General features: G+C 40.2%; 1 protein-coding gene across 10 annotated transcripts in view; it reads left to right on the top strand.

Annotated features, from left to right (window-relative positions):
- The window catches only part of ESR1 (estrogen receptor 1), a 291481-nt gene that overhangs the window by 184420 nt on the left and 88876 nt on the right, over positions 1–18185 (top strand). For all 10 annotated transcript variants that reach the window (XM_078383254.1, XM_020805139.3, XM_072995244.2 and 7 more), the window contains one exon: positions 4693–4809. In XM_078383254.1, coding sequence (XP_078239380.1) covers positions 4693–4809 — 117 coding nt within the window. The remainder of the gene's footprint in view (positions 1–4692; positions 4810–18185) is intronic.

Raw genomic sequence — 18185 nt, 5'->3', positions numbered from 1 at the left:
GTCCGGGACATCCAGATCTTTCTGGTATCATTCCTCTGTGTATTCTTGCCACCTCTTCTTGATGACTTCTGCTTCTGTAAGGTCCCTACCATTTTTGTCCTTTATCATGTCCATCTTTGCACAAAATGTTCCTTTAACATCTCCAATTTTCTTGAACAGATCTCTGGTTTTTCCCTTTCTATTATTTTCCTCTATATCTTTGCACTGTCTGGGTAGCCGAGTGAACTGAAATACCTGACTGCAAAGCCAGTGTTCAGGGGTTTGATTCCCCACTGTGCCTCACAGGAAAAGAACTAGGCTAGAGCACCCCAAGCAGAGGAGACTGGTAAACACTTCTGAAGAGTGTAGTTAGGAAACCTGGGAAAGTGTCCCCATCAGTTGGAATTGACTTGATAAGAGATAATGATTAGTGTTAGTTAAACTTGTAGGTTTTAGGGTGTGAAAAATGTTGTCACACAACTCCCAGCATTCATGTCCTGGACTGGGCTGATCGGACTCCAACAACATCTAGAAGACCTCATTTTATAGCATCCTGGTACAAAATAGTAGCTTACATTAAAAGGAATGGGCATTTCCAGTCCCTTTATCCCTTTTTTGGTCTTTAATCATAATGTTTTATTCTATTTATGAAAACTCCATGTGGACTCAACTTAGTTCCACATTAATTTGAATCTTAGGATATCAGTTATCTGAAAAATCTTTACAGGCAATCACATATTTTTGTATTTCCATCCATATTTGTATACAGGGCTCTTGATGTAGTAGAACAAAAATCTTTTGGGAATGGATATGTCAAGTGTATCATTTGCAGTATTTAGAAAAAGCAGACTAGTACTGTTTCCACATGGCTGTGTAACTACATAAGAATTTCTCAGCCTTAAGATGGGTTCTTGAAAGCAGTTACTGTCTCATGGGTGATCACAAGGAGATGGTGATGAGAGATTAAGTCAGTTTTTTATTCTAGTACAGCTGTTGGTTTGATCAGAAGCCAAACACTTAAAACAATTGTGATTTATCAGATGGGGAGAAAGAGGCAAGACTGTTTGCCAGACTATTCAGAGATTGGAATCTACCACAGTGATTGGACTGTTGTTTTTGGGGAAGATGGGGCAGTGGAGAAAGGTTATGTGTTAAGTATCATCTGGAAAAAGAGTGTTTCTGTTTTATTATCTGTTTGAAATGGAAAAAGATACACATTGGGAGAACAAAAGGACCACAAAACTCTTAATGGATTTCTTAGAGAAGATGATATACCTAGATCTATATATTTACATTATATATAAAAAAAATTAAATTGGGTTTTACTCTTGATGTCACTACAGATGCTTGCGAACCATAAATTTAAAATTTGATGAATTGTTTGTTGAAAACATAAATGGATGGTGAAAAACCCCAGAAGTACCTTTCCAAATTGGGGGGGGGAGGCAGCTGTGGGGACATCATATGCAATGTAAATGTTCTATATATGTATTTTACACACACACACACACACACACACACACACACACACACACACACACACACATGATAATTGAGGGTGAGGTCTCATCTTGACATCATGGAAGCAGTACTAGTTATCTGTCTACCCACTCTTTGCGTAGTTGGTGTATACAATTAAGAAATAAAAGTGGCGTCATCTACTCATATGTAAGAAAAGGTCCCTCCCCCCACAAAATAATCAGGTAGGTTATGGTATATGAAGTAAAGGAATCAAATTGTTACATTTCAGTGGAATTTCTTTCATTATTGTCATCAAACTAGCATTGCACTGGCATTACAGCATCAGCATGACTGAACTTCCCTCCCCTACCTCTGTAATCCTTGATACTCCCAGAAAATCAGGTCCATAGGATTTACCAGCTCTTCAGAGAAGATCTTGGAGTACATGGGGTGGCTGGTGTGTGGAAGGACATATCAAGCCTTCTGATTTTACTGATGGACACAGTTCCCGCAGCAGATATACCCCTTTTGATGTTGGCCATTGTTTGGAAATGGGTTCCAGCAGCCTGAAACAGGATTCATTTCCAAAATGTGGAGTTCGGTCTGTGCAAGACTGTGAGAGAAAAATCCAGCGGACACTCTTTGATGTTTCATAAGTTGTATTCCAACTCCTTCCCTTTCAAAGAGAATAGGGTTCATGCATCTTAGCTGTTCAGGATCAGCTGTTCAGGATTACAAGAACTGATGCTAATATACTATTGCAATTAGAAGATGAAACACAGGCATCCTAAAATGTCTGTAACTATGTGAGACACTGGTAGAGTAATGTGGTTTTAAAACTATGTGTTACACTTACGTACTTTTGGTTCACTACATAATAAGAGCTGACATTCTGGAACTTTTCAGGGCAGAATAGATAGCCCATATTTTGGGGTGGAGGGAAGAAGTTCCCTGCTTGAATGATAGACTGCACTGCATTTACAGCCATAATAAAAACAAAGACATGTAGGACATCATAGTGCCTTAATTGATGGCTTTACTTCCTAGAATCAGTGAGATCAGTAAGAGCTTTTGCTAGGGTGCATGGAAATTCTAGGAGTTGCCATCCAAAATCACAAATCTGTACAGCTCTAGAAGAAAGGAACAGGCTATTAAGTATTAATGTTCATGAAAAAGAAGACAGTTCATTAAAAAAGGGTCAATTACCTCCCTTCAATCGACATTTGAAATCACACATGGCTTACAAATACATAGGAAAACTCAGTCGTTCAGTAACTGCAATGATTTGTTTTCTTTTGCTGCTTATATAGAAATAGATATGAATTCATTCTCTGTACTTTTTTCATGCAGGAAATACATTTCAGTATATTTGAATAGTGCACACCAGAAGGATGAATGAAATATTAAGATAATGTTATTAACAGATTTATTTTTGAAAAACACAGTAACACTTAACGGTTTATAAAGAATACTTACTCTAAAAATAATAGTCACAATTCCAAACAATGTTGCTTTTCCAGGCACTATGTGTATGGTTAGTTTTATTATATTTCCATGGGGCTGTTGCTTTCTAGGAGAACCTCAGTTTATTTTGTTCATGTCAGCAGATGGTTTAGTGTAATCAGATAGTTCTGTTTTTTTAACCTGTACATTTGTAGTATGCAATGAAACATAAGAGGTCTAAGTTGAATGAGATCAAGGCCTCTTAGAAATTTCAACTGACTGCTTCAGACTGATCCTTGATATGAATGTGCAACAAACATTTTACTGTATTTTATTTTCTTTGTATCTGTTCTATTTGACTGCTTCTACAATGAAAATGGGATAGATTCAAGTTTGCATTTTGAGTGTGTACTAGGTTAGGATTATTTTTTTTCCCAAAAAATGAAATTTAAATATCAGGGGAATACTAGTACACAGATTTCCAGTTATGGCTGCAGAACTGCAGTCACATGAAGTATTTAAAACGTAAGTCAAGCATAAACAAAACTGCATCCCTTCCTTCCACCGTCCCAAAGCTGTGTATAGGATGACCTCATGTTGTCTTTTAGCGAGGGTAATCCTTTATTTGAAGAGCTGTCTCAGGACAATTGCCCTTTTGAAGGCTCTCCATTTGAAGAGGTGTTGTTGTTATTTAGTCATTAAGTCGTGTCTGACTCTTTGTGACCCATGGACCAGAGCATACCAGGCCCTCCTGTCTTCCACTGCCTCCCACAGTTTGGTCAAATTTGGTAGCTTCGATTTGAAGAGCAGTCCAGTTCAAGTCTGATTTGAAGAGAAAGAAACATAAGGGGCAGGAGAGATCATGGAACCTGGACATTTCTCATCCGCAGCCACACACCCCACGTGCTCTCAAGAAATATAGTACAGTTTTATTTAAACTGCAAAATCTTTTCCAGTTGTGCAGCTGAACATACATATTAGCATGTGCAATTTGATATAAACCAGTTTCTCCCATTGACGTTTTTGATGATGCATGTCATCTGTTTTGATGATATATAATTGTTCACTCCAGCTGGCTAGGAAAGAACTGAAAACTGCAATACCAGGTTTACCAAACAATCAGAGCATCTGTGTGTCTTCCTAGTCAGTCAGTAGCAGGCACAATACAGTAAGCACCTAATTTATCATCTTTCTTTTCCATTGCAAATTCCAGATCTCCTCCCTGATAGCTGTCCCTTAATTATCATCATCATCATGTGCCATTAAATCAATTCTAAGTTATGTGAACAGGGTTTTCCAGGTAAAGAATACTCAGAAGTGGTCTGCCATTCTCTTCTTCTGGAGCATCCTGGGACTGTACAGCTTGCCCAAGGACACACAGGTTGTACTCTCAGGAGGCACAGTGAGGAATCGAACTCTCAACCTCTGACTCCACAGCCAGATTCCTAAACCACATGGCAACCCAGCCAGTCATAACTGTCCCTTATGCATCCCAAAACCTGTCGTAGAATGTGTGCTGAGACAGCTGTAGGGAAGAAGAAAGGGGAAAGTCTGACAATCTAGATGTGATCTGACAAGCATCACATTGGACTTAACTTTCAAATTTAAATTAAAAGATTACAAGTGTTTCCAAAATAGTTGGAGGAGGAGAAATTCAAGTGTATTGTTTATTTTGTTTTTCGTGATGTTTGTTACCTGCCTTTTTGGGGGGGAAAAGGGAAGGACAGGGTTTTTTAAAAAATGAAAAATAAAGAGATTATAATTATAAATGTTAAGTCTTTGCATAATTGTTCTATTTTGATTTTATAGGTCATAATGATTACATGTGTCCTGCTACCAACCAGTGCACCATTGACAAGAACAGGAGAAAAAGCTGCCAGGCTTGTAGGCTGCGTAAATGCTATGAAGTTGGAATGATGAAAGGCGGTAGGTACCCATCTGTGAATTTGATCTGATACAAGTATTTCTCAATCAACTGTTGTCTTCTTTATATAACTCCTAAGGAGAAAAAGGCAGAAAACAATTCTTAAGAAGAATGGCAATTAATTTTAGAAGATCCATGTTTTAAAGAAAAGGAATGAGGATTTTATAATAAGGCCTCACTAGCCAAGTGGGTTTTATGGGCTTTTATAGCCTCCCAATCAAATGATGTGCAAGAAACTGAATGCCACAGTCTTTGGGAACATTTGCTCTTTGGTTAGCTGATTATTTTGATCACAGGCAGCATTGATAGTGTGACATTGGGTGGTGTAGAAATGATTATGATGTAGGATCAATTCACATGGCCCTTTGCATTTTAGTTGAACTGCACAAAGCTAACAACCTGGCTTGAATGGAAATTTGGGTTGTATGTTGATCCAGTCAAAGTGACTGATAATTACAGTACTTGCCCATCTACAAGATACTATCTATTTCGAACTTACGTGTTGGTATTTAAAAGTCAAGTTATGATAGGGACATTTAATTTGGGAAGATATGAAAAATCCATAAAAACAATGATGCCTTTTTCTAGCTGCTGTTATCTCTTTCCTTATGTTTGTATTCATCCTAAGAAGATATGCCTCATACCAGCATAGCACAGACTCATTTATCACCTATTACCAGCACAGCACAGGTTTGCCTAAACTTATATTTAGTTGCTGTATTGCATTTAGCAAAGGCCTTAAATTGACCTTAGCACACAGAACTGAATCTAGTTCTGAATTCCGTTAATGGAACAAGGAGGAACACTATCTCCTCTCACCCTAGTCTTCTTTAGAACCAAAAAGTGTAATTTGTAAGGTATCACAGTAACTTGAAACAGATTTTGGGGGCACACAGAAAGCTGTGGAAGGGCAAGTACCATTTTCCAAGTGGTAAAAAAGCTACTGTCAGTGAACCAACTTCACCAATCAATTTAATTCAAGGTCTAAAATTGCAATATCGCAATTCCAGAATGTAAAGCAGTTTTTATATATACTAAATTATCAGCAAACTTGTGAGATAAAACTTGTACTAATTTTAGAGTTGGGCAAATCTGAAAGTTTTGCCTTTTTCCACATTTCAGTGTAGAAGTTATGCTATATTCTGATAAGTGAACTGAACTGAAATTCTCAGTCATCTCTAGAGGATGGACAAATCTATCAGTTTCTCTTTCTTTCATATTTGTCTTCTGCCAATTTTTGTAAATAAATAAATTAAATTAAATATTCAGAAACAAAATTGGCACTGATCCCTAACTGATTTCAGTGATTCACAGTTTTTCTTGAACCCATTTAAGTGAAACTGTTATGGAGAAACATTTCTTTGAACATACTCTGTATTTTGGATCACCGTTCAAGTCTCCCAAAAGTTTTTAAGATTTGTTAGACAATATAAAAAGATTTTACATCATCTAATTTCACCATCTGTTTCTTCCTAATAGCTAAGTATGGTGAATTTTTTTTAACATTTTACCAATGTATCTAAACTAAATTTGCTAAGGTTTTTAAGATTACCAGGAATTTTTTTCTTCCTGAATACAGTATAGTTCTAATTAAAGTTTATACATATTCTTCATCCCTTTATCTTATTTTTAATCATGCTACAATAAGAATTTATTAAAAGCCAAACTAATGAGACAGGGAAAACAAGAGATTATTAAAGGAATTCTCAGAAGCAAATATGAATTAATTTTTTAATGTACTATCTGGAACGATTCCAAGAATTCTAATTTATCTTGTAATTCTCTTATAATGCAACATTATAGTATACTAAAAATAGTACTTAGTGAACAAGAAAGAGAAATACTCAAGCTGCATGAAACTGTTTTGCTCTGAAGTGGCCCTCTAGAATATTTGATAAACACTCTGTTCTCTGCAGTTGTTCAGGTGGTGGGCACAGTTCTTAGTATCTGTGTGCTTTAAGAGCCAATTAACAGAGAGGGCACTGCCAAATACTTTTCATATAGAACTCTGTTCATCTTCTGTAAGAGTGAAGTCAGATTCAGAGTGTCCCTGTTGTTTAAATATTCCTCACAATGGTTCCTCTAACCTGTTGGTGTTCCAGAAGTACAATTTGCTCTTTGCTTCTCGTTAGCGGCAATAGAATATTCCCCTGTACAACCACACCTCAAATGTGCATCTGAAGGAGAAACTACAGAACACCAACCCTTTTTAGCAGGACCGTAAAGTATTGCCCAACCCAGCTTTTGGATATTCCTCATGGATGATGCCTTCCTTCCTTCCTTCCTTCCTTCCTTCCTTCCTTCCTTCCTTCCTTCCTTCCTTACTTACTTACTTACTTACTTACTTACTTACTTACTTATGGTACAATACCATATGTTTGACTGCCCAAGCTATGACCAAAAATAGTTCCTGGCTAGCAACTTTACAGTTTTCACCCTTAATTCTAAATGCACTACATTGGCCTAACTTTTCTACTGTGCACAGAGTGGACTGGATCACTGGTCAATTCCCTCTCTATCCTCAGTACCTTGTGTCCACTGAAAATCTGCTCTTGGAAGGTGGAAAATTCTTAGGAATACAGTGGGGTATGGAAGGGAGAAACCTGGTGAGAACCACCCTTCATTAATATAGACAGGAAAACAATTTAGGATTGAAGTCATTGCCCTGAAATCATCGGTGGTTGTTTGTTTGTTTGTTTGATTGATTGTTTGCAGGGAATTATGTCCTGTCCTCTGCTGTTTATATGCCACCCAGAGTAGCTAACAGCAGTTAAGGCCAGCCGTAAGCGACAATAAAATTCCCAAGCAGTAACAATACAATAAAACTAGACAGATGCCGTACACAAAATGGTAGACTGAAACTCATAAAACTCATATGACCTCACTGTTATCATGCTTAGAAGGAAAATGGTCTTTCCTGATACAGTCATTTCCTTTCATGCATATGGAGCTTTTCTTATTATTGACATAAAACCGACAGCCTGTCATGGGGAGAACATTTGCTTGGAGTCTACAAAAAAAGATGGTTTTGTATTCCTACTCTGTTTTATTTAAAGCAGCATGGTGACTGAACAATCTAATTAGAAATTAGAGCTTGGAAAAATGACTTCTGGGTCATCTGCGTTGGCCAAATGCTAGGGCTCACAAATGTTCCACTTTTCTTTTCCACGTGTTCGCCACAGGCAGGACAGATCTCCAAAGCCAATTATTTCCCCACTGCTGTCCTCCCTTCTGTAAGACAAAAGTGGTTTTGAAGGAGGGTGGCAGAAGATTGCCTGGGAGTAACAAAAACTACCATCAGATCCAGATGAAGATTGGAGAAAGGGGCTCTGACCTTAGGCAGAACATGTATTCTTTGTTGGTGTTTTCTCCTCTTGGTGGGTGGGCCCTCAATTTTGTCACTGCTGCCATAATCCCAAGTGACTCATAGTGACGTTCTGCCCTCCCCCCATTCCTCTTTCCACCTGTGCCCTACGGCAGGTGTGTGCCAGCTGTGGTGGTATTGCACTGTTTTCCCCCTCCTCTCTTCCACTTGGTGGGTGGAGAGAGCTGCTGCTTTGCCACTGTCTTTTTGTATGGGGAGGATGGCAGATAAGTGTCTCTGGTAAGCAGGGGTGCGTGCATGTGCATGTATACAGAAAGAAGGAGGGGATATGGAGCAATACCTTGTTTCCTGCATCAACTGGTAGATTTAGGCAGTCCCTGTTCATGCAGTTTAAAGTCTAGTGTAAGGGTTTGAGGAAAAGGAAATGCTTTCATGTTTTATGGAAATATGTATTATGCTCATGTACAATGCAGTCTTAACACTACACAGGTTGTTTTGTTATTCCGCACTTTGTAGCAGGGGCTTGAGAATAAGAACTCTGAGGATGCTATCTTGGCCTGTTGCAGCCTTGGTGTTCTTTGAGCAGATGCAGAGAAACTGAACAATGTGCCATCTGTATCTCTCTGATATGTAGATATTACTCTTCATATGTCCTTTCTGTTTTCTCATGACTTTTGAGCAAAATATGAATTATGAATTGTGAATCAATTCATAATTTATAGTTTCATATTATGTTGTTATCTCTTCCCCCTCCTCCCGATAGAAGCATGGCCAGTAAGTGTCTGTCTCCCTCGTTAGAGCTCAGCACTTATCAAGTATTCCAAACCAATATGGATGCAACACTATATGCCATATTTCATATGTTTATTGATCTGCTGTAATGAAATCATCACAGTTGCATTGTCCTCAAAACAAAGTTATTTTTAATTCATATGATAATGAAATACTGATCTAATCACTGTAATTTTACAGTTTTGCCATGAAGTTACTTTTATAATCAAGAACACTGCTTGAGTATTCAGCATTAATAATATACGATACCTAAGGCAGACTAAGAAGGCTGATGGATCCAGATGCTTTCCTGATGGCATTTAGGGAGTTTTCTATCATCTTGGCAGATGCTTTTGTTGAAGACCTAATTGATCTCTGGAAAGGGGAAATGGCAAAAATAATTGATAAGATTGCTCCTAAATGTCTCCTACTGCAAAGCAGAGCCAAACTGGTCACCTGGTTTACCAAGGAGCTGGTGGTGATGAAACTAGTGGGATGTAGACTTGAGTGACAATGGCAGAAAACTGACTTAACATGGGGCAGGGCCCATTGGGAGGCCTATTCCATGGCAGTGGCGACAGCGGTGAAGAAGAAGCTATTCTTCTCTGCCACTGTTGCATCTCCACTGGGTTGTTCAGGGAGCTCTTTTGGGTGAGTGAGGGCCTATTACATCATGGCCTGAAGGAAGAAAATATAGAACACACTGTAGCTCACTGTGAAGAATTTGCACAACACTCTGCAGATAGAATTGCTCAGATCCACTCTAACTTGGATGGAGTATTTGATACAGGTCCTGTGAATCTAACTATGCCCCCTGCTTGCCCTGGGTATATGGACAGGGCCCTGGGAGAGGTGAAGGCTACCGTTTGTCTGCTGTATTTTGCCTTTCCTGGCTTATAAAAGTTGCCAGAAGGGGGCTGGCTGAGTTAGCCCAGAGGGGTGTTGAATGCGTCCTTGCAGCAGAGGAGGATCCCAGCATGCTTAAAGGAGGCAACTATAAAAGCTTTGTTGAAAAAGCCCTCTTTAGATCCTGCAGTGTTGAATAACTACTGACCTGTCTCTGATATTCCATTCTTAGGCAAAGTGTTAAAGTGGGTCATGGTTTCTTAACTCTAGGGGTTCCTGGTTGAGACTGATTATATGCGTTTCAGTCTGGCTTAAAGGCCTGGTAATGGGATGGAGATTGCTTTGGTCACCTTGGTGGATGTACTGGATGGGGGCGTGTGTGTCACTGTTGGCTCTGCAGGACCTCTCAACAGCTTTTGATACAGTTGACTATGGTATCCTTCTGGGCTGTCTCTCTGAACTGGGATTTGGAGGCACTGTTTTATAGTGGCCCAGGTCCTTCCTGGAGGAGAAAACTCAAAAGGTTGTGCTGAGGGATTCCTGTTCGACACCTCAAGGTCAACATTAAACTATTGGGAGAGGTTATCTGGAGTTTGGTTTCACCAGTATGCAGATGACACCCAACAATTTCTCCCTCCCATCCAAATCCAAAGAAGCTGGTTCAGCTCTAGATCAGGGTCCCCAACATTTTTCACCTCGCGAACTGGCTGGGGAAGGCGGGGCACCCCCTGCACTCGTACACATGCACAAACAAGCATGCTCTCTCTCTCTCTCTCTTGTGAATGAGTGCACATTCGTGTGCATGCACAAATGGTGGTGCGACACTTGTGCGGGCGCTTCGGCGCTCGGGTGCATGTACAAACAGTGGCGCGGCTCAAATAGGCACGCTGGAGCGTGCATGCTTGCACAAATCAGCTGTACGGGGGTGGGGCAGGAGGTCTGTCTCTGCGGCCCGGTCCAGCTCAGGCCACCGGGCCGTGTACCAGGGGTTGGGGACCTCTGCCTAGATCATTGTCAGGTATCAGAAATGAACTGGATGAAGGTGCATAAACTGAAATTTTATCCAGACAAGACAGAGGTGCTCCTGGTGAGCTGAAAGGGAGATCAAGGAGTAGGGATTTAGCCTGTGCTCAGTAGGGTTACACTTCCTCTGAAAACACAGGCATGCATTTTAAGGGTGCACCTGGATTTATCTCTGAAGCAGGATAACTAGGTTTCAGTGGTAGCCAGGAGTGCAATTGCACAATTAAAACTAGTATACCAGCAGCAGCCATTCCTTGACCGGTCTCATCATGCTTTAGTTACATCCCAGCTGGATCTGTAAGCAGCCTAGAGTGGTCTTAACCGACCAGATAGGTGGGATATAAATAAATAAATAAATAAATAAATAAATAAATAAATAAATAAATAAATAAATAAATAAATTACTGTAACACACTCTACATGGGGCTGCTTCTGGAAAATGCCAGGAAATTTCAAAGGGTCTAAAACAGAGCAGCCAGATTGCTAGCTGTGGCTGGTCACAGTGATCACATAACCACCCCCACCCCCTTCTTACATCAACTCTTCTGGCTGCTAATACGTTTCCGGGCACAGTTCAAGATGCTGGTTCTAACCTATAAAGACCTGAGTGGCTTGGCCAAGCTATCTCAAGGACCACATTTCCCTTTATTTCTCCTGTTAGGATCATCAGGAGAGGCCTTTCTCTGAGTCTCACCACCTTCACATATGTGCTTGATGTGGACACAGGAGAGGTCCTTCTCTGTTGCTTCTCTAAGACTTTGGAACTCTATCCCACAGGATGCCAGGCTAGCTCCCTCTTTGCTGCCGTTAAGCAAGCAGTCAAAAAACTTTCTCTTCAGGTGTGCTTTCCCTCAATGACTGGCTGCCTGAGTGGGGTTTTAAATGGATGGTTGTGCTTTGAGGTTGTGCCTCACTGCTTTAAATGTTTTGTTGGTTCTGCTTTTTTTAAAACTGTATTTTAGAATGGTATTTGTTTGATCCTTTTGTTTATTTGTGTACTTACTCTTCTTAGCTTTAACTATTGTCTTTTAATTATATAAACTTCCTTGGGATCTTTCTAAGGAGAAAGGTGGGGTAAAATATTTTAAATAAATAAACATTGAAAAAAAATACATGCAAACTATGTAAACTATTGAATCAGTATCACTTTCCTGACTATACACAGTGCAGAGCCATTTAATAGTTGGCCATTGGCTATAACCAATAGTTGTTGTTTAGTTGACTGCTTCCTGTTTAGGAAGAAGCGGGGTAGAGAGTGAGTGAGTGAGTGAGTGAGTGAGAGAGGTATTGTTGTGTGCTGGCAAGTTGCTTCCGACTTATGGCAACTCTGTGAATGAGAAAATACTCATATTCACTAACTTACTGACTTGTAAGACTAACAAACAGAAATATATAAACAAAACATTTTGGTTGTTGTGGGTTTTTGAGGCTCTTTGGCCGTGTTCTGAAGGTTGTTTTTCCTAACGTTTCGCCAGTCTCTGTGGCTGGCATCGTCAGAGGACAGCACTCTATGCTCTGGTAAACATTTTGGCTTTAGCGTTCTTCAGTTGCTCTGATAAATGTGTGTCTTTTCCCAGATGGCAGTTATAGAACCTAGAGGACAGGGTATTCCAGAGCTGATGAATGACATAATATTTTTACCTTTAGATTCAGGCCAGAACATGTCAAGGAAGGCAGTCTGTAAATCCAGAATGTCCTGGGATTTGTTGGTATCTCTATTTGAATGAGTCAGACCATGATTTTCAGAGTTAGGGGTTGGATACTGCTTGTTCCAGCTTCTTAGTCAGGATGGCAGAATTATGGTTTCTGAATCCTTTAAGTAGGTTTGTTGTTGTTTTCCTAGCATCCTGATTGTCTGCACTTGATGAAATAAATTATATTGCAGGACTTGGCTGGTACTTATTTGCACACACCAATAACATGACATGACATGATGTACAGAGATGGGCACGGACCATGGTTTGGCACAACTGTTCTGCAGGCACTTCAGTTTCCCTTACCCTATCCTTTCTGATGAGCTTGGAACTGCCCAAATCACACCAAATTGCCAAATCACGATTTGTGCCAATGTTTCCTCCAGTTTCCTGTGTGTAGCAGTCAAAAGCAAATGGGCACCAACACTAGCTCAGCTGTATGCCCCCAATGCAGCACTGCACAGTGGTGTGTCTGTATGGTTTAGAGGAGAACAAACCTATCCATTCTGAATGAAATCAACCCTGACAGCTCACTGGAAGGACAGATCCTGAAGCTGAGGCTCCAATACTTTGGCCATCTCATGAGAAGAGAGGATTCCCTGGAAAAGACACTGATGTTGGTAAAGTGTGAAGGCAGGAGGAGAAGGAGACGACAGAAGACAAGATGGTTGGACAGTGTCATTGAAGCGACCAACATGAATTTGACCCAAATCCTGGGAGGCAGTGGAAGACAGGAGGGCCTGGCATGCTCTTGTCCATGGGGTCACGAAGAGTCGGACACAACTAAACGACTAAACAAGCAAACAAATGGCTTAGAGGAAGCATTGGCTCATGCCAGTCTCTAATAACATAACATAGCATAGTTGCTGTAATATTGAAGGATGCTGGGGTTAAACAAAGGATGATATTATAGGACAGTAATGGTATTGGTTATATCTTAAGTTATAACTAAATATCAGAAACTGGAAGTAACAATAAGTTACTCAGCCAAGGGCACTTAGTCAAAAGGCTGTTTAATATAGTAGGTCCTGCCAGTCACATTACTAATAAAATGACTGTCTCCCTGAGGAAAAAACAAAAATGTTTGGAATTTCAAGATGACAGCTGTTTGAGGACAGCTCTTACCAGTAATCTCTGTAGATTTTGTGGCAGGCAGAAGGCTATCACAGGGGGCTTGCTGATAGCTTTGCAAGACGTTCAGAGTTTGTTAACAATGAATAGCTTTCTGTAATTACCTTGCCATGATTTGGAGATGCTGGATGGAAATCTGTAATGAAGGGAATATGTTGTTCATGGTTAGATTTATAATTTTGATGGAGAAGATATTCCCTTGAATAGGGTGGATCTTTTTATGTTAGAATCAGTGATAATTGGAGGATATCCTCCGTCAGGCAGGTGCTTCTTGAGTTCATGTATTCCTTTGCTAGTATTTTCTTCACTGTTATAAATACATCTGATTCAAAGAACCAAGCTGTATGTACAGTATATCACAGAAGTGAGTACACCCCCTCACAGTTCATAAATATTTTAGTATATCTTTTCATGTGACACCACTGAAGAAATGACACTTGGCTACAATGTAAAGCAGTTGAGTCTACAGCTTGTACACCAGTGTACATGTGCTGTCCCCTCAAAATAACACAACACACAGCCATTAATGTCTAAACTGCTGGCAACAAAAGTAATGGTTATAAACACATCCCAGCATCCTAGAGAACATAGTTTCTTATGATGGTTTCCTCTTCTTTGTAACAAGAGAATTCTTATTCAGTGGTATTAAAATGATTTCTTGGTTCTTTTAGTAGAGGTTCATTAGTAGTAATCTGATTTTGTAGGGAAATTAAGTCCTTTTGAATATCAGTTCAAGTTAGAAAATTGAGGAGGAGGTAACTGGCTATTGTTCTCTTTAGTTGGGGAACCGGGGGGCCTCCACCCCAGCAAGGGAAGGCAGCCAGCCCCTCCTGGCTATAAATGCCTCTTAAGAATTCACTCTTTAATTCTGGTGTGGTCAAAGTGACCTCTTCTCTTTTCTTTCCACTGATCTTTGCTTTGGGTCTTTACTTTGAAAATCCAAGCTGGAATAGGGAGGAGGCAGAGCATGTCTCATCTTTCAATTTGGATATTGAACCTCATTAATACACAGATTCTGTGGATTATGGGAGGGAGATGTTCTCAGACTACAGCTTCCATTATCCCCAGATAACCCACCATTGGTAAAGCTGACTGGAACTGATGGGAATTACAATACAGCAACATGTATAAGGCCAGCCCTAACCTTAGGTAGCTTGTTGTGACTGGACTGGGAGATAATCACTCCGTGAAATTTTGGAATGAGTTGCCCTCCCTGCTCAGACCCCAAACCATCCCCAGCTCTGATTTAGACAGTAAAAAGGTGGTACTGTAATTTCGTTTTTTCATTTTCACAAAGAGTAAATGGAAAGAATTGCTTTTCAAGTTTAAATAGCCTTATAACCATTCGCAGGAAAAACACTTAGCTATGTGTACTTTTGTAGCTTGTTTATAATATTCTGTTCCATACCAATCAGGACACATCAAACATAGTCCTATTTGTTGAGTTCATATGTCTTTAAAAAACAAAAACAGAAGCATGCCTATTGCATAGTTTGCTGGGCGGTATAGAAAGTATGGTAGTTTAAGGAAATAATTTTCTAGAAAAACAGAGAAATATTCCACAGTGCCTCAGTAAGATTATATTGCCAGGAGCACAAATATGCATCAGAGAAGCAACAACAAAACATTGATCAATATACATACAGAACTGGGGAGTAAGAAAATGTGAGACTGTATTTTCAAAAATTGATTTTGTTGAGTGTTTTACATTCTGTACATTTGTTTGGATGCTTGGAAATTTAGAAGGACTCTTCATGTACTCAGAAAAAGTGTCACATGGACAGGATTGTGCCGGGATAGCTGGTATGGAATCAAATTGACAGTGAGTGATTTTGCTAGAAGGCTTGCATTTGACAGTTCTGATCATCTCCTTAAAACAGATGTTCTTATCAGCATGGCATATATTCAGGGTATGAAAGAAATGTCTAGCTTTTTAAAAAAGCTATTGAGTGGATACTTGTGTTCTACAAGAGACTCTTACACCACCTATACTGATGCACATCCAGCCCAGATAAGTGTGTGCAAAGCCAATCTGTGACTACTGTACATGTTTGCCAAATGTTGTGAGTAATCTGCTATTTGATTGTATAACTTGCAGGTTGTACAGCAGAGTGAGAATCTAACTTTTGAGTCCTAACTTCAAAAGTTAGGAAGTATGATACCAGGTATTTGGGAAGCAGGACTTATGTTGTTGTTGTTTAGTCGTGACTCTTCGTGACCCCATGGACCAGAGCACATCAGGCCCTCCTGTCTTCCACTGCTTCCCAGAATTTGGGTCTAATTCATGTTGGTAGCTTCGGTGACACTGTCCAACCATCTCGTCCTCTGTCGTCCCCTTCTCCTCTCTCCTTCACACTTTCCTAACATCAGGGTATTTTCCAGGGAGTCTTCTCATGAGATGGCCAAAGTATTGGAGCCTCAGCTTCAGGATCTGGCCTTCCAGTGAGCATTCAGGGTTGATTTCCTTTAGAATGGATAGGTTTGTTCTCCTTGCAGTCTAGAAGACTTTCAAGAGTCTCCTCCAGCACCACAATTCAAAAGCGTCAGTTCTTCTTCATAGATCTTACATTCCAGGTTCCTGTGCACTATTTTTCTTTGCAGCATCGGACTTTCCTTTCACTTCTAGCACATCCACAGCTGAGCATCCTTTCGGCTTTGGCCCAACCACTTCATTAGCTCTGGAGCTACTTGTACTTGTCCTCCGCTCTTCCTCAGTAACATGTTGGACACCTTCTTACCTGAGGGCTTTTTGTTTCTGTTCATGGGGTATTCTTGGCAAAGATACTGGAGTGGCTTGCCATTTCCTACTCCAGGTGGATTGCGTTTAGTCAGAATTCTCCACTATGTCCTGTCCGTCTTGGGTGTCCCTGCATGGCATAGCCCATAGCTTCTCTGAGTTACTCAAGCCCCTTTGCCACGACAAGGCAGCAATCCATGAAGAGGAGCAGGACTTATAGGCACGTGCTAATTTGTGCCAGCCTTCTGTGTTAAATATTCCATCTGGTCTTATGCCTTCCATCCTGAGGTAGTTCTAAACCAAGCTTTGACTGCACAGTATATGGAACAATTGTAATGTGCACCATTTAAGATGTTACAAATAGACTGGTTTACCTAGTTTGGCTTTGTGTGATTTTGGGGGTTGCCAGTTGTTTTCTCAGGTGGTGAAGCAAGATTGCTATGTGAAGAAGAAAAAATAATTTAATCTATTGTAATTATTTTGTTTGGATGTATCAGTTCTTGCTGCTTTTGAATTTAATTGCCCAAATCCACTGGTTTAGTTACACTGGCGGAACTTTTGGAGGCAAGTTGCTTTAAGAAAACATTATAGAAATTATAATATGTGACCAACATGCAACTGATAATGTCTAGAGTGATTTCTTAACTTGAGGCAATTTGTATCCAAAGGATACACCAGTTGCATAGGTACACAAAAATGATTTTGCCCAGTCTTTTAAGAAATGTGTAAGTACTGGTACATTAGTGCAGTGGTTCTTAACCTTGGGTTACTCAAGTGTTTTTGGGCTGCAACTCCCAGAAGCCTTCACCACCAGCTGTGCTGCCTGGGGTTTCTGGGAGTTGCAGTTCAAAAACACCTGAGTAACCCAAGGTTAAGAACCACTGCATTAGTGCATTCATTGACACAAGTAGTCCATGAAATAGGATGACCCCATTTAGGTTTTGAAGACCTGTGAATCAGGCATCTTCACATGGTATCAAATTTTCTATGCCAAATTCAGTTTCTCTTTCATGAGATTTCTTGGGTGAGGTGCCCCTGCCAGTTCCCAACAACAGGTAGCTCTTACCTTCCAGATGTTGTGGACTGCAGTTCTCACAATCCTTCACCACTGCCTGTCCTAGCTAAGGCTGATGTTGCAGGCAAAAGCGGTCTAGAGGGACATAGTTGACCATCCCTGCACTAGGCAATAAGAGACTGCCTCAGAAGCCTCTGTGATGTTGCAGGAGCACAAAGACAACCTTCAATTTCTAATAAGGGAGCAGAGAGCGGAGCAGATGTCAGTGAGAGCTGAGCATGGCCCTTCCATAGGAAGAATCTTACAGAACTATAAAGGGTGGCTATAAATTGAGATTTGTTGCTTCCACTTACCCTTGGGTTATGTAACTGGATCACCTAGAGCAGTGGTTACCAACCTTGCATCCCCAGATGATCTTGGATTACAATTCCTAGAAGTCCAAGCCAGCACAGTTGGTGATGTGGAACTGGTAAAATCACTCCTCACACTTACCTTGAAATCCTTGTTAGTGTTTCTGTCTGTTCCAACTTGATGGCAGCAATAGCAAATGTTTGCATGAGAGAAAACCATTGTATGGCAATCCACTTTTTTTCCGTGACTGAGGACGATGTAGAACATCAAGACACTAATGAGTAACCTCAGTGTTCTATGGATTTCATTTCTTAAGGCTTTTGATCCTGCCATTGTTGGAGTATACATAAAAATATTGAAAATAAATAACAAATATTGTGTAAGAGTTTAGTGGTCTCACTTTCATTTGCTGTATTATGCTTAGACCCTTAACAGATTGTTTCTTACAGTTTCTGCTCTTATTACAGGCTGAAATTCTGACATCA

Source organism: Pogona vitticeps, chromosome 1 (genome assembly GCF_051106095.1).
Source record: "Pogona vitticeps strain Pit_001003342236 chromosome 1, PviZW2.1, whole genome shotgun sequence".
Classification (NCBI taxonomy): domain Eukaryota; kingdom Metazoa; phylum Chordata; class Lepidosauria; order Squamata; family Agamidae; genus Pogona; species Pogona vitticeps.
The sequence above is the reverse complement of the archived record's forward strand: the minus strand, read 5'-3'. Positions and strand labels throughout refer to the sequence as shown.